Source organism: Parasteatoda tepidariorum, chromosome 12 (assembly GCF_982258835.1).
Source record: "Parasteatoda tepidariorum strain Cologne lab strain chromosome 12, Ptep-v5.0, whole genome shotgun sequence".
NCBI lineage: Eukaryota > Metazoa > Arthropoda > Arachnida > Araneae > Theridiidae > Parasteatoda > Parasteatoda tepidariorum.
Window position 1 is genome coordinate 19698574 of NC_141766.1, and position 17555 is coordinate 19716128.

The window sequence follows — 17555 nt, forward strand, 5'->3', positions numbered from 1 at the left end:
GCTTAAATTTTAGTGCTTCTCTTAACTTTCTTAATCACTTTAAAAAAGATTTTCAACAAGAAAATGAAAAAAAGGAAAATTACAAAGATTTCATATGAAAATTTGAAGTGCAAATTTTGTGACAGATGCTTATAAACAACATTGATTAGCATTTATCCCTTTGGTGTCAGTTTTATTATGGCAGAAATAATATAACACTTAACAGACTAATTTAGTCAATGAATACAAACAAAAACAAATTTGGCATATCAGCATTCGGTTTGATGCTTCGAGAATTATAACCATACATTTCACTTATGGATGTTTCAGTTATGCAAACATAATGTCAAAACTTCACCTTAAGTCTGAAATGGTATTTCCTCCCATTAGTAATGCAGTAATTTTTTACACAATGTGGATATTTTTAGCATCTCAGTATAATCATATTTTGTCCATTTCAGACTATAACAAAAATGGATAAAATAAATTAACACTACTTTAATTTTATTTCAATTTTTAACAAAATATCAGGTTAGAAATTATAAAATTTAATATAATCTATACAAACACGGTCATCTCCTACATATTAATCAATTTCTTAGATAGTGTTGTAATATTGTATTAAGCACTAGTGATAGAGACAGGAAAAAAATCAGGAGAATTTGAGGAATTAACCCAGAACATTGAAAATTTTGAAAATATAGCTTCCAGGTCATTTCCAAATTTGAATTAAGGGATGAATATTAGAAATGTAAATAAGTAGCTCATAAACAGTTTAATATATGGAATTTTATTTTCAATGAAATCTTTTTCTAAATATATTAGATTAAATACACATACAATCCTTTATTTTAAAGTGAATTTTTAATTCAATATTTTGTAATTTTATAAATTTGTTTTCAAAAAAAAAATTTCAAAAAAATACTTAAAAAATACTTCTCGCTCACAAAAATACATTTAAATATGAGAATAAATAAATCAGGGATGGCAAGTTTCTGTTAAAGTGGAAAACACCTCAAAATATGAGATTAAATACACATACAATCCTTTATTTTAAAGTGAATTTTTAATTCAATATTTTGTAATTTCATAAATTTGTTTTCAAAAAAATACTTAAAAAATACTTCTCACTCACAAAAATACATTTAAATATGAGAATAAATAAATCAGGGATGGCAAGTTTCTGTTAAAGTGGAAAACACCGCAAATTTTTTGCTTCCTTCTCGCTCCCGTGAAAATGACGGGGTGAGTTTTCGCTCGCTATTTCTCGCTCCCGTGATATTGACGGGCTGGAGTGTTCAGTAGTAATGAATGCACCAATAAGAATAAAACTAATTCATTTCTTTTGCCCGGAAAACATTTTATTTCTCATTTTACACACCATATAGCAGTACCAGGATATTTTTAAGGTAATTGTAAATAGTTAGTTTATTTTAAATTAGATACTAGCACTAATCAAATACGTGTATTCGGCAAAATAGACACTTTTATGACCGTTTTCTTGAAAATTAACCGATCGATAAGGGGTTAAGGTGGATGCAAACAGCCCTAACAATAAAAATAAAACCTATTAGAATTAACTTGAAAATAGAATGAATATAAATTAATATGTATGGTATAAAAGACGACAGCTCTGCCTGTTGGTGCAACTACCAGAAAAAATATGAACAAAAGATCTTAACATAACAAAACAAGAGTTTGACTAATAACCTCAGCAGAGTGACACATGTGAGTTGTCCATGGACAGAAGGTAACAACTTACCAGTTAATAATATGTTTTTCTTGTTTGTTACTTTGTGCTTTAGGAGCTGGGAATTCAAAGTTTCAAAAAATTTAATTTTAAAAGAATATCCAATTAACAAAAAAGATTTAAAAAATACAAGTCCATAATATTTAAAAGTATTCATTCTGAAAGTTAAAAAAATATACCGCAAACTTATTTGGCACTTAACAAAATATTCAATAAATTTTTATTCAATATTTTAAAAATTGTCCCCTTTAGAACATCCAGATAGTTAAGACATACTCAAGATATTAAAATATATATATATATATATATATATAACTACTAAAGAGTCATATAGGGTTTATTTGTTTATTTTAATTTAGAAGGTTGAATTGAAATATTGTTGCAAAAGTATGCACAAAATATTCAAACGTTCCACCTATGTGAATGAACTCAAAGCTTCATATACAATTCAAATTTCAAAATCAATTTTTAATAAACACGAAAATAAATAAAAAGCATCTCAAATTTAAAATAATTCGGCTTAAAAATAAATATTATGCTTCAAATATGCTTAAAAAAAATTTTTTTGTTTATAAATTTTAACTGCAAACATAACTTTGTGATCCATTCGCAAAATAACAATAAGCACCCCAAGAAATTTAATTTATCGCATGTTTTTAAAAATATAGCACTGCCTCTATTACTCACAGAATTCTGAAAAAAATTTAAATTACTAACAATTGTAGTAATTATTAACAACAAACTCGGAAAAGGAAAAACAAAAATTAACTTACATGCCCAACAACATTTGTTTTAGACATCGTACAGGGTGATTAACCAAGCACCTAAATGTTTATCTCAACAAAACAAAAGATTGTTGATCTCAGAGTGACAAATATATTTTTTGACACATGATGCAGATTTACTTGACACTCTGTAACGCCGACAAAATTGTACGAACTTAAAATATCTTAAGCATCCAATTACTTCAAATAATGACCTTCATTTACAATTAAAGAACCATAAAGTCGGGAAAAAGAATAAATATTACTCGAGACTAATTGATAATATCTCTTAATAATAGCACAATCAAACCAAACTGTAAAAAAAAAGTTAAAAACATTCCAAAACATATGTAAACAATGATAAAGTTTGCACTCGTGGCGCCATCTATTACTTTTTATTGAAGTGATTTAGAAAAAGGCCAAAATGTATGTCCTAGAACTTATTTATTGAAAAATAAAATAAACATATAATTTAATTAATCAATTCGATGTTGAAAAGAAACAAAACTGCTTCAAATTATTTTTTAATAAAGGGGGTTGCATCTATTTATACCTTTAATATATGTTTTTAAAAAAATAACAATGCAAAATTCAATAACTAGCAATAGGAATATTCTAAAAATAGCTAGATAAATATATTCTCAAAACAAATGCGTTTTCAAAGAACTCTAGAAGCAATAAACATTATAAATTGAAAATCATGATCAATTTATTAATAACAAAAAAATTATTGATTTATTAATTATAATTAATTAATACGATGGATTAGTTGTTAAAATAACAGCTAAAAAAATTTCTACAAGTATAAACAACCACCAAATAAAATATTTAATTAAATTATTACACACTCTCAAAATATATGCGTTTTCAAAGAAATCTAGAAGCAAGAAACGAAACTAAATTCATAATTGATTTTAGGAACTGTCCTGGCAACCTAGATTAACCCTGCAAATCTGTGAGATTAAATATCACAGCGAACAGAATATTAAATAAAATAAAAAAATTAAAAAAAAAAAAGTGTAACAGAAGAGAAAGAAAAAAATACCGTTAAATGAGAGAGGGAGAGAGAAATAATTTACAGGCAAACAATTTCTTTTCTTTTTTTTTCCACTTTATTTTAATTTTTAAATAATCCAAGTTATGAAGTTAAAATTGCAAATTCGAACTCTTGATTGCCATTTTGCAAGGTTCAGACATTTCGGACCCGGTTAATACTAATACAAGGAAGGCAGTCACGGGCCAAAACTATTCTGGCAGTGTTGCTAGATTGGACTACAAGTAACAGATTGGTCTACTTTTATAAGTTCTCACTACTGAAAATAAAGTTTGTTTCTCATTATTTTCTGAGTGCTACATATCATATCTTAAAAATGCTATACTCTTTCATGTAACTCGATTTTTGAAAAAAAAAATTTTTTTTTCATTAAGTAATGGCTGGTAACCATTTCAATACCTTTATTTGTGGTTTATTCACATTGTTTTGCTTTGTATATAACTGTATCTATGAGATACAGTCCCTGGCCAAATTATTAGACACACTATAAGATTCTAAGCAAAATCTTAATTATCAGGTGATACTATACTATTTTACTGTTTTTACGCGACTGAAAGCGGTTTGCACTAGTTTACGTTCGTGTATCAATTGGTTAAATTAAACGATATACAATATAAATTCGACAACTGGATAAATTACACAATATATTATATAAATATAGAATATTTATAATATCAGATATTATATTGGTATATTATAATAATTAGACCAAATTATTCGACGCACTGTAGTTTTTTAATAATTACATATATGTTTTGCATGAGTTTATATGCAATATCTTTATGTTTAAACATACATGTAATGGATTTTTATTCAGGAGATTCTTTATGTACTACCTATTTGCATTTATTTTTAAGGTATTGCATGACAATGTTAACCAATTGATACATGATTGTAAACAAGTGCAAACCAGTTTCAGTCGCGAAAAAACAATAAAACGGTGTAGTATCATATGATAATTAAGATTTCACATAGAATCTTATGATGCGTCTAATAATTTGGCCAGGGACTGTGTATGTAAACAACAATCTCGAGCTCTCGACCTGCTCTACTCCCAGTTATCGAGTATACAGTTTTCTACACGAGGGCGCGTTGCAAGCTCTTTACTGCCCATGGGGAGTATGTTTCTGGTGTATTTTGAAGCCATTTGGCTCTCAGCGTGATCATTGTGTTTCGAGACTCTTGAGTAGTATTTCTTGTATACATGTATTAGTCACCAGATTTATTATTGTTTAAAAAAAGAATGATTAAAAGAATCGTCATTTGATGATCTGTCATACCAAAACGTAAAAATGGATGGTTGACCGTGTAAAGCTATGTGCAGATGGTGCTAGGGGTTAAAATCCATCGTAAGACTTCAGGGTTACTACTTCCGACTGATTTTTACCCCTAAACTTGAAAAAACGCACCGTCCAATATTATTATACTTGCAGTGCTTTCAACATAATGTGTTCTTTTAACCAACTTCCAATGAAACAAACAACAAATAAATTCGCAAGACTCTGCAAGCTTTCTATGAGCATACCAAAAAAGTAACCAACAGCGCCATTTTACACAAATATTGCCAAATAAGGGATAACACTCAAAACATGGCTATACACTCTTTTTATGCTGTGATATAAATTTTGTTAAATTTGTTTTCAGCTAACGAACTGTTAGAATTTAAAAATTACAGAAAACACTTACGATAATAAAATAACGCATAAATTTAAATACAAATCACAATAATAAAATTTTACTAGAATATTAAGCCTGTTCACACAACGCCTCGTAAGCATAACATAAGCGGAGGGATATACTGGAAGTTTTAAAAATTTCTTCCAGTTATAGGAAGCTTGTTATTGTTTACATTCAGTCAACCATCCATACAAGAAATACTAAGTTTCAAAACATAATGATCACGTTGTGAGTCAAATGACTTCAAAATACACCGGAAAAAGTAACCCGGAAGTATAGGTAGTAAAGAGTTGGCAGTACACCCCAGAGTAGAAAATACCATCCATTGGGCACTGTCTTCTTTCCTTCAGGGGTAATTGTGAGCCCAACTCAAAAATCCGGAAAATTTTTTGAGTAAAATCATTAATGACAAATTTCAAAAATTAATATCTTTATATACTTAAATTATTGATATTTTCAAAACATGAAATTCCAAATAAATTATATGCAGCATAATTTAAATGGATAATTATGTATAAGATTACTTTTATGCAGGGCCGTAACTACGCCGGGGAAACCGGGGCACTTCCCCGGAGCCCCGATGGTCAAGGGGGCCCCATATGAAGAGACCACATCATGTTTTGTTTTTTTTTTTCGAAATAAAGCACTCTTATTATAGATATATGTAGGAAAGAAATTGTGTTAAGATAGAGTTGATGAAAATTTTCTTTTTTGTAATTGCGTACCTACTATAACATAAAAGAAAGGGTAAAAAACGGTAAAACACCTTTTCGCAAATTATTTCCCTTTCTTAAAAGAACAAACACGTTTTGCAGAGAAGGGGAAAGGCCACAGCTGCATGTAGTAGTTGATTGCGTCAGACCCAGTGGCGTGCCAACCAGGGGGAGGCAGAGGGCCCCTCTAAACGCATTGTTTGCCCCTCCTGAAATTTAGACACTCACAAAAATAAAGTCAAGTAAAATCAGTAATTTAAAAAAAAATATTTTTTTTCAATTTTGAAGCTATTTTTGAAATAGAAAACTTTATATTCTTATAACATTTATGTGCCTTGCCTCTTCTGATATTTAGTTATTCGCCAAGACGAAGTCTAGTAAAATAGGTAATTTTAGAGGGGAAAAAAATTATTCTTTCTCAGCTTTAAAGATATACATCAAGTTATTTTGTTATGGGCGATTAATATGTTTTTTGACTTTTGGAAAAGTAAAGTAAAAGTAGAAAAAGTATTTTATTTCCAATTTTTACTCAATTTTCTTCCGAAATAGTAATGAGGAGGCGAACATAGTGTTTCGCCCCTTCTGAAATTTCAAAGTGCTCAAAAATAGTAAAAATTGGTAACTAAAAAAAATGTCATCCTTGAATTTATTTTCCAAATAGAAAGCTATATTTTCTTCTGAAATAAAAGTGAGGGGGAGAAAAATTTGCTTCTCATCTTCTGAAATTTAGACATTAATAGAATAAAATCAAGTTGGAAATTTTAGAAGAAAAAAATTGTTTTGTTTCATAACTTCGACGATATTTTCCAAATAAAAAACTTCATTTTCCTCTTAAATTATAGTAAGGGGATAGAAAACTTTATTTTCTTCTGATATAAAGTAAGGGGGGCTAAAAAAAAATTTGTATATTCTGAAATTTAGACATTTAAAATAATAAAGTCCAGTAAAATTGTTTTTTTTTTTTTTTTTTTTTTTTTAAAAAAAAAAAACTTTGAAGCTATTTTCCAAAAAGAAAATTTTATGGGGTGAAGAATATACTTCACCCCTTCTGAATTTCAGACATTCGCAGGAATAATGTCGAGTAAAATTTATATTTAACTCTTATTTTCGACTTTAAAGCTATTTTCCAAATCGATAACTTTAGCCTCCCCTTCTGAAAATTTGACATTCGCTACAATAAAGTAAAACAGAATTGAGAATTTCATAAAAAGAAACTACTTTTTTTTCTAATTTAATAGCTATTTTTCAAATTGAAATAGAAATCTCCACCCCCCCCCCCTAAGAAAAATACTTCTGCTTTGTTTCAATTTTTTTCTACATATTACAACTTTTAATTTATTCAAAAAATTTAAAACAAAAACACGAAAAGAGAAGAGGAGCACATCATAAAAAAACATAACAAGAAAACTACCCAAGTAGCACAGGGATATTGTAACAGCTTTAGTTTACATCGACCGACATTGTCAATATTGGCGAAAATCGAAATTGTGTGTACGATATTGTACGATTCCCGTAGATTTCACTATAAAAATATGTTTGTAAAACTTATCATTTAAAACTTTATTGTGTCCTTAAATCAAAATTAATCATTTAAAAGACAAAAAATGACGTCAAATTGTTATAATTCCAAAAAATAAGTTTAAAATATAAATTTAGAGATATCCGAACAACCCCGGACAATATTTGATATCAATATTGCAATCGTGTTTTTGTCACGACATCGATTTTTTCTCTAAATACTGAAATCTACGATCTATACCACTCGGAACCGTAACCATAACCCGTTAAGATGCTGTTTATCATTTACCGCTACCACCTGCGATCTATTTATCTTTTGTCTACTTATATTTAAATCTAATTTCGTCTCATAAAATTTATACCTTAGCTCATAATGTAAATGGAATGAAAATTATTCCGATTTAGCGAGCCCGAAAACTCAAACCAGCTGAAGATGAAGGGGAATTAATGCACCTTGTTGAAATGAACGAATTCTCTGATCTTGGCAGGTATGTGCTGTTTTTAATATATATAATTAAATTATATATTGCAAGAATTACATTGATTTCCACCTTTATCTTGTCCAGGCTGCTTAACTATTTAATTATATCACGTTATTCAATTCTCATATTCACAAACAGTGGCGTAATTTTATAGTATGTTTGGAGATGTTAAGCCTTCTGACATGCTTATGTTTATATTTTTCACACCTGCCAAATTGTTCGTTTGATGAAAAATATTTTTTAATACTTGAACTAATTAAAAATTTAAGAGCTAAGTGAGCTAACAAATGGATCATATTTGCATATTTTTTAATTATTAATTTGTCATGGTAGATTGAAATGTTTTTTTTTTTTTCGAAATTTTAAATTGAAGATTTAGTATGTCTACTAGATTGATTTAATATGTATACTGAAGATTTAATAAGATATCTAATGTTGCTGCTAGTAAGAAGTTTTTTTCTCAACCGTACAAGTTTGCAGTATATATATATATTTATATATATATATATATATATATATATATTTAATTATTATTTAATATTATGCTTACTGTATCTAATTAATATATAATGTTTAAATTACAAAAAAAAAGAATTGAATCATGAAAATTTTATATGTCTACATCTTACTTACCGAACCGAGTAGCTCGCTCATTAATCAAGTAATTCATAATTTCAGAAGGGGTTTTAACTTACATAAACTGAAGTTTGTTAACTATTAAATTATATCACATTATTCAATTCTGATATTCCCAAAGATCTTGTTTACTTTTATTGGTTCTGTGCACTATAACAATTTATCTGCTTTTCTCGGACTAAAAAAGACGAACTTGTTCAACGTTCCTCCCATATGCTCCTGCCAAAGAATAGGGTATCTCTCCTGATACTATTCTTTGGGTACATATATGTATTTATTAGGGTACATATAGGGTATCAGTACACCTAGAAAGTCATGGATTTCTATATTGAACAAAATTTGTCATGATCTAACTATTATTTTTTTAAAAATTGCAGATTTAGGTAACTGAAAAATCTTAATTTTAAAAATGGAATCCCCCTAATTTCATAGCGTTCTGAATATCTGAATTTGTAACAAAATATCCAATCTTAATCGTATTTTATTAAAATATAAAATGTTTCAATTGTGTTCTTTAAAATAATTAAGGAAAGAACATCCTTTCTAGAGCGAATAATCTTTTAAACTTCAGTGATTTCAGAATCTTATTAATTATTTTATTTGTTTAATTTTTTTTTTATTATAAGGAATTTAAAATTCTTGTTTAGGCATTTTATGTTACACTTACTTTTAAGAAGAAAAAAAGCAGCTTTAAAAAGCTATATAAAAGTTATTTACTTTTGTATATTTTTCAGCTATTTAAATGCTTCAACTCTTTCTTTACTCAATTTTTAAGTTTAATATCAATAAATGAGAAGGTTTAGAGCCCCGTGGCAGATTTGCAGAGACACGGCAACATTTTCACTGAACATTACAAAGTTCTTGCAGAAAGATTTTTCTTTTGAAAAGTAAAAAAAAAAAAAAAATTACCTTTTATTTTTTGACAGAAATTTACCAGTTATATTTGAATCATGCATTTGAATAATAACTTTTTGGCGTGTTCAATATACGCCAATAGTAGCGTAAATTGATGGGTTTTTTTCTGTTGTATTTTCGACAGTTATTGATGTTGATTTTCAAGTGGATTTTAAATATCCCGATAAGCAACCTGAAAAATTCCAATCTTGTATTTGGGTATTTACTTTTTAGGTCAATAATTCTGTCGAATTTTATCAGTTATTGCTATTGATTTCTCCATAGTTTTTAAATCTGATATTTATTATACGATATTTTTATACAACAGCCTAATCAAGAAACGAAACACTCATTTGAGGTGACCAATTCGTGTGAATTTGTTGTCAATCTTTTTTTTTCGCCGAGTACTACTGCGGATTTAATAATTTGCAATTTTTTTTTACTGGGATGACAAAAGGCGAAGGAAATAATTTCTATATCCCCCTGCCTCCCAACAAAATGCGAAAATGTTGCATGTAATGTTATAATAAAAATTATACACTCAATTTAAAAAAAGTTATACACAGTTTTTTTTTTTTTTTTAAACACAGTGCTTTTGTTATTTTAAATTAGTAACATAACTGTTTATTATTGTGAAAAGTATCTTGCAGAAAGATATTAGTGCTAGAGAGTTTTGTCGCAGATAGCTCGAAAAAGTTCTGCTTCAAGGATTCAGAGTATAACAGCTTTGGTTATACCTATCATTTCAATTAATGTTTTTATAATGCTTTTTTGAATTTATTGTAGTGTTTTTGTCGGATAAAATAGTAACTTCGGTAACTCATGACAACTTTTTGGAGTTATTGATGGAAAGTCAGGGTTTTAAAATCTAAAATGTCGCAGATACCATGTACATATCAAAATGAAAAGAATTCCATAGCTGAATATGTCCCAACTTTGCAACATATTTTAACTTATGTGATTCTTAAGTCAAATATGACTGTGATAAGTGTTTTAATGGTATGGGTATTTCTCCGCACACTATTTATACATAGAATTCTTAATAATTGGATTCGTTAACATACAATCTGATATTGCAATGTTCAATATATTTATGCACAGGCCATTGCTTTGGAAGCTTCTCATATACAAAGTAAAGAACTAATGCAATAACTCTTTGAGAATAAAGTGACTGAAATAAGAAATAATATATTATAAAAATGAAAAATGTAGATAATTCCTTTCTTCAGCAATCCTATGCCCGTTTTACTTGTGTGGTCTTAATTGATGATAAAATATGAGGTACATTTTGTAATGGTTATTAAAACATTATATTTTTATATATATCTTTTTTTTCTTTCAGATATGTTATTTTGAAACCATCTGTAAAGAAGGCTATTTATGTTCTTTTACTTCAGCACCATCTTGGAATTGGCGATGATGTATTGTAAATTAAAATGAAAAAGGAAACAGTGTTTTGAAAGCCTCTCAGCTGTTACAAACGCCATCTTAGGTAATTTTATAGACTTAGAATTTTAAAATTTGTAATTAGACTTTACTTTTTCGTGAGTCATTATCTTGCACTAAAATGGATCAGTTATTCCTTAAATTAACTACCCTGGTCCTTCCTGTTTTATTTTGCTTAGTTTGTATTCTGAACTCTAATACATTTACAGCATTGTATGTTTCAAAGTTCAAAAGTTAGCCGCTCTTAAGGTTTTGTAATGTTTTTCATGGCATCTTTTCTCAACCATGGCATCTTCTTCTAGTTATCAGGGTTTGTTGATTTAGATCAGCTTGATTTATTACATGATTTAAATCAAATGATTTTTTTTTAGAAAAAAAGCATTGATTTTGAAAGTTAAAATACAGTGTTTTTAAATTATTGATGCTTTTATTATTTTTTTTTTCTAGTTTTAAAACTTATTTTAAATAAATTGCTGCATTAATTAATTTTAGTTATTCAAATTGCTTTCTTTCTTGGTGTGTGTTAAATTCCAACACATTTGAAATTGCATTTTTAAAAAATTTTTTTGATTCTTGAGATTGATTGATGGCATTAAATGTACAAATTAAAGTACACATTTAATGCTGTCTTAATATAGACTTCCATAGCTGTAGAGAGTAATTAATAAACATGAATTTTTTCAAAAAAAATGCAAATAATGTTAATTAAAATTCTACCTTTTGATTAAAAAAGCATGGAATTAAAATCTACATTATATTTTATTAGTGGAAAATGTTTATTTCTAAAGCTATAGTAGAAAGATGGGTTATATTAGAAAGAAATTACCCTAATATGTCAAAAATAGAAGGAAAGAAAAGGGGGCTGATGAATTCAGATGTTTTTTTCCTGATATAGTGTCATTCTTCCCTTTCAAAGTCTATTTGAAGCAGCAGAGTTATTAACTGGTAATTTTTTCTCATAATATGTTTATAGTATCTTTGACATAATCAGATTTTCTATAAAGAAATTTTGTGAAAAAAAATTCCAATAAGTACATAGATTTTTTAAAAAAATTTTTTAGCTTAGCTTATCTATTTTGATATAAGATTAAAAATTTATTACCACTTAGCAGTACCTTTACAAAATACTTCACTATATCTAAATTAGCACTGTGGTAACCTCATGTTAGATGTGGAATTTGTATTGACTAGCCGGGTTCTAATCTCAGCCGATACTGGGATTGGAACCCGGATCACCTCATTGAAAGGTGACCAAATATTTTTTAAAAATTATTCAAGGAAAAACTTTTTTCCGTCTATCATATTATAAAATACATAGCTGCCAACCCTTCTGCATTTTGCAGAAGCTTTCTGCATTTTTACTTATTTTAGCTATTTTTTCTTCTTTTATGCGCAGAAGATAAGATCTTCTGCATTTTACCCATCTGCCTGATAGCTAGTATTTTCTTTAAGTCAGACGTCGCTGTTCCTCTTGTAACAGCGTTTGGCAAGACCGTAACTACATTTTTAATCGAATATTGTACCATCAAGTAGCTGGTCGAAAGTTTTTTTAAAAAATATTTCCTTTTTTGTTTTAAAAAAAGATGAGTATTGCTTTTTTTTGCTCATAATAAGTGGATTTATAAATAAATAATTAATCAAAATAGTTAAAATCCGCTTCTGTTATAAATTTATTGGTAATTAGTATGTGCTTGCGAATCTTCTGCATTTTTAGGCATTTCTTCTGCATTTTTTTTTTTGTCTATCTTCTGCATTTTTATAACTAGAGGTTGGCAGCTATGAAAATATAATATTTTCCATTTGTTATTAACTTACTCGTCAAGGGCCCCCATATAAAAATAGGCCCGGTGCTCCTGGAAACATAAAAACTGCTCTGATTCTATACAAAAGAATTGTCAACCTAGGGCTGTTAGTAGTACTTGCATTGTGCTCATGTCTACTTTAGTTCATGTAATTTTTCAATATAACTATTTGTCTTTTAATTTAAAAGTATTAAAATTAACCACAGTTTATGTCTTATTTTTTTTCAGCTGCTACCTTCAGACTGTTCAAAGAGACTAGCTGCTACCTTCAGACTGTTTAAAGAAACTAGCTGACTAGAAAAAGCTGAAAAATTTGGTGAAGTTCTTGCCACCGCCAATGGCCGGGAAGGCAGGAAGACTAAGTTTGCGCCTCAACTGCCACAGTTTTGTTTTAGAAACAATTGATTGTATTAAAGAATACAATAAATTATAGAAATTAGTATATTATTCTTTACTGTTTAATAAAAATTATATTTCATTTACACATTTGACAACCGTTCAAGCCCTAATAAATATTTTGGCAACACTTTAATGGATAAAGGCTATAAGTAAATTAGATCGCAGCTTATTGTACCATGCTTGCCCTTTTTTAAGTCAGAAATCTGAGGAAGTGACTCCTGTTATTTTAATATGACAATATCAGTGTAAATATTGCTTTTTTTTTTTTAATCAGTTTTTTTAAAATCGAACCTGATGCTGTGAAGATAAGGAGTTTTGTTTTCCATAGATACTATTTTAGTAAAATACAGATTATATAATACTAAAACGTCACAACAAAAAAGTTAATCGTTTTAAATTAAACATATTGTAATTTTAATCTACATAGTAAAATATAGATGCTTTAAAAATTATTGCACAAATCACTTAAAATATTAAAATAATTTCACAATATAAATGGCTGCTTGTACCCTGAAAAAGCGAAGAAATATCTTAACAAAACTATTTACTTTCTAGCTTATTTTCTAGAATAATAGTAAAATATACCTGCCTACCCAAACTTATTAAATATTAATAATCAAAAAATTCTACAAGCTTTGGTAATAACAAATAATTTAATTTTAAACAAGCTAGAACGGTTTTGTTCGGTTTTTCCAGGGTACAAACAGGCATGAATATTTCAAAAACTAATTTTTATTTTCTCAAATAACGTAATTTTGGCGATTGTCTGCATTCCACAGCATTCGTTTTTTGAATATCGTGTTGACGATGTCGCTTGACATAGTACAACGTTTGTAAATGCAGAGAGATGTCGATCGACGTTCCCCAACGTTTCTACAATACCGTACAATATTGGTTTGCAATATTGAATATACGACATAAAAGGGGTCCATTTTTATATAGTACAATATTTCGCTACGATATTGTACAATGTTCAAAGCTACGTTTTTACGATATCGTTTTTGTGAATTGTGCTACTTGGGTAAAGTAAGTCCCACTGTTTTGAAAGCATCTTTTAACTGTGGGTGGTATGAAGGTGTTAAAAACCTTCATACCCCCCACAGAGTTGACCCACTGTTATCTGACTCCTCAAAAAATAGCCATCTCCTTTTACACCATGGGAAAATGACCTTTTCTTTCTTTAAATTGCCTTAATCATTTTTATGACCCTGGGCTCTTTCGTGCTTTTATAAAATGTCATATATTTACAGTACCATCTATATGTCCCTTAAGTTGTCTTAAACTAGCTTCTAAGAAATCTTATCTTGATGTTCTAGGAAAACAGATATAAGCTTTTAAGGGATCCAAGGGAATGACTCTTGTTAACATTTATTTAGGTCATTTTGTCAAGAGGTTTTTTCTGAGACAAACGTAACACGTTGCAGTTAAATTCCAGTTTTTAACTCATTTAATTGCGTCATTTAAATTTACTATTTTTAATTCAGATATAAATTTTCTGTTACCTTTTGTTTTGTTCAATTTTTGAAATTAAAATTTAACTTTACTTAAGAGTTATTAAAATTATTTGCAACTTCATTTTTTCAAACATAAATCGTGATATCAATAATTCCCATTCTCAATAAAAAATTTCTTTGGAAAACATGAAAACCAAATGTAAATTTATTTATAAGGAGGTAAGTAAATGTTTGCATTAACTCATTTAATACATTTAAATTTTATATTTATATACTGTTAGAATTCTTTTATAAGAATGGTAACATAAAAATTTTTATGTTCAATTTTTATTTCATGTTCAATTTTTATGTAACATTAAAATTGTTATGCTTTTCTTTATGTTCTTATATAAAATTTAATTTGTATAGTACTTTAATTGATAATTTTACTGTTTATTGGGTGCATGGATTTTGTTTTTATTTTATATTTTTCAAATTATTAAGACCTCTAAATTTTTTAAATTGGAACTTGGAATTTTTAGGGTTTTTAACAACTTTGTTTTCATTAAAAAAGGAAATGCAATCTTTATTTTATATTAAAAAAATCATATTTAATTTAATAAAAAAACGCATTTAATTTAATAAAAAAGTTATGAGCATCAGCTTAGAAATCCGTAGCAATTAAAATTCATTGCCATGACAAACCATTAAAAAGAATTTTTTTTTTAATTAGCAAATATGCTTTGACTTTTTTTCATTTTTCTTTCATAAAAAAAAAAAAAAAAAAAAAAAAAACTTTTACTCTTTGTCATAATTTTGCCACATAATATGTGGTAAAATTATGACAAAGAGAAATAGTTTTTTTCATATCAATCACAGTTTTCAAATCATATTATGATTACATGGCGTCATGAATACATAGGCCATAGGAATAGAATATAATATATTCAAGAGCGAATTCTTTTCAAAATTTAGCTATATTTTCTAGGGACCTGTCCATATTGGAGTAAGACAACTTTGTTTTTGTTAATCGATGAGTATAGAGAAAAAATTTCTGTATATTTTTTCAATTAGGACTTTTAAAATGTGGATATATGTGCCGATAGAAAAAAAAGTTTATAATTTCCTTCAGTTTCCATAACAGGATCAAAAACTTTTAGATTTGAAACTAAAAAATAATTTTAATTTTTATAATGGTTTTGTCTTGAAAGGGCCTTCCTAACGGTATGGTAACCGGATTCAACAGGTTTATAAAATTGGTATTTTATTATTAGCATTATATTTAGAGGAGGCTACTGTGGACATGGGGGACAAGAGTAGACAACATGAATAGCTTTTTCCCCCCTAGTCAGATTTCCTCGGTGAGATGTCGTAAATTGGTAACATTTACGCACAGTGAACCAAAAAAGTACCACCCTGAATAACTTTTGATTTAATGGTCGGATCTTCACGTGCTAGGACTCCATCTTAATAATTCGAGGGTGTGACTTCAAATATGCCAAATAATTAGTACACGATATTTTATTTTAAGTTACGCAATCAGACACAAAAACATACTTTCCCTGAATAAACATAACTTTTGTTCAACAGATTCGATTTTCTAACCCCCGTAATATAGGAGGTAGCTGTAATCTGGGAAATATGATCCCAATAGTTGGGTCGGGTGAGCTATCCAAAGTTTGGACCCCAGAATGTTAAGGAAATTGAAAAATTTGTGCACACGATTATAAAATTCATTTATCTAAAGATAATTCCATGCAAAAAATAAATTTTAGTAAATATTTATTATTTTTTATTTAATAATAGTCTCACACCCGCACACTGACAGCAGCCAGTGATGCTTGACTTCGGTGATCAGCTGGGAACCGTGTCTTAACGATCAGTCCACTACGGGACAATAATAGCCTGAAAACTTTTGAATCGTAAGGCATAGTTTTTTTTTTTTTTTTAAGTATCTAATTCCACATGGCAAATACAAAATTTGAGCGAAATTGGTTGATTAGTTCTTGAGAAATTGAGTTTTATAAGTACGACTCTTTTAAAATTTAATTTCTCAGGATTAATCGATTTCGCTGAAATTTTGTATTTTGCCATGTAGAAAACTTACAATGTTTTGTTATACAATTTGTATGCGAACAAATAACTTGTTTTCATAAACATATTCGCTAACATAATACATAAATAGCTAAAATGACAGTTAGAGATGGAGTACTGAAAGTTTATGAAAGGGCCTTCGCCAAAAATTTTTGCCCCAGGGCCCCGAGAGATCAAGTTACGGCACTGCTTTTATGTTTAATCCCATTTATTACTATACCAGAAAAAATATTTACAAATGAAAGAGATGCCAAATACAAATTCTAGTTCTAATATTTTTAAATAAAATATACTGGAATTTTTATACACAAATCTGATCGATGATTTCTTGAAAACTGCTGGACCTTGGATTTCCGAAAACTTCCGGATCGCGGTTAGCAGCAAATTTGGAAATCCAGATTTTTTTCGGAGCACAATCATCTCTGTTCCTTCCAATTATAAAATAATTTCATTAATTAAATAAAATTGAAATTAATTAAATAAATTAAAAAATAATTAAAATAAAAATTACATTTTTGTTTTTAAATATTTCTCCCGATATAAAAGAAATCGCTGCATAAGTTGTAGTTTTCTATTCTCGATTAGTTTTGCTGCATGGAGTTAATTTAATTATTTAATCATTACTGTTTTTTTTTTGTATACATAACCGTTGCTGAACCGACCTAATTTTCAAGTTTATGATTACTAATGTTCAACTACGTAGCCTGGTAATTTTCAACCAAATCAAGAATATAAGGGAGCTCCTGGATCAAGTAATAGGAGAAATTTGCCTTTGTGGAGGACTTTTTGGTGGAACTAACCCATATTTGCGTTACATGGTGAGGAAAAGCACGAAAACCTTCTATTGTTCTGACGGCAAAAGGGACTCTAACCCACGATTCATCTACCACTGAGGATATTTTATGTCAGCACTG

The 17555-nt window shown here is 28.5% G+C and overlaps 1 protein-coding gene and 1 long non-coding RNA gene across 5 annotated transcripts in view; one reads left to right on the plus strand and one right to left on the minus strand.

The window, feature by feature from the left end:
• Positions 1-17555, minus strand: part of LOC107442297 (peripheral plasma membrane protein CASK) — a 164023-nt gene that overhangs the window by 32511 nt on the left and 113957 nt on the right. Inside the window, exon 1 of one of the 4 annotated variants that reach the window (XM_087156099.1) lies at positions 2503-2870. The exons of the other annotated variants lie outside the window; for them this stretch is intronic. Coding sequence (XP_087012225.1) covers positions 2503-2529 — 27 coding nt within the window. The 5' untranslated portion in view covers positions 2530-2870. Of the gene's footprint in view, positions 1-2502; positions 2871-17555 lie in introns of those variants that run through there. 4 annotated transcript variants of the gene reach the window in all.
• Positions 7698-13157, plus strand: LOC147800961 (uncharacterized). The gene is made up of 3 exons (XR_015430888.1): positions 7698-7943; positions 10810-10959; positions 12944-13157. It is a non-coding gene; the product is annotated as an uncharacterized LOC147800961 (long non-coding RNA).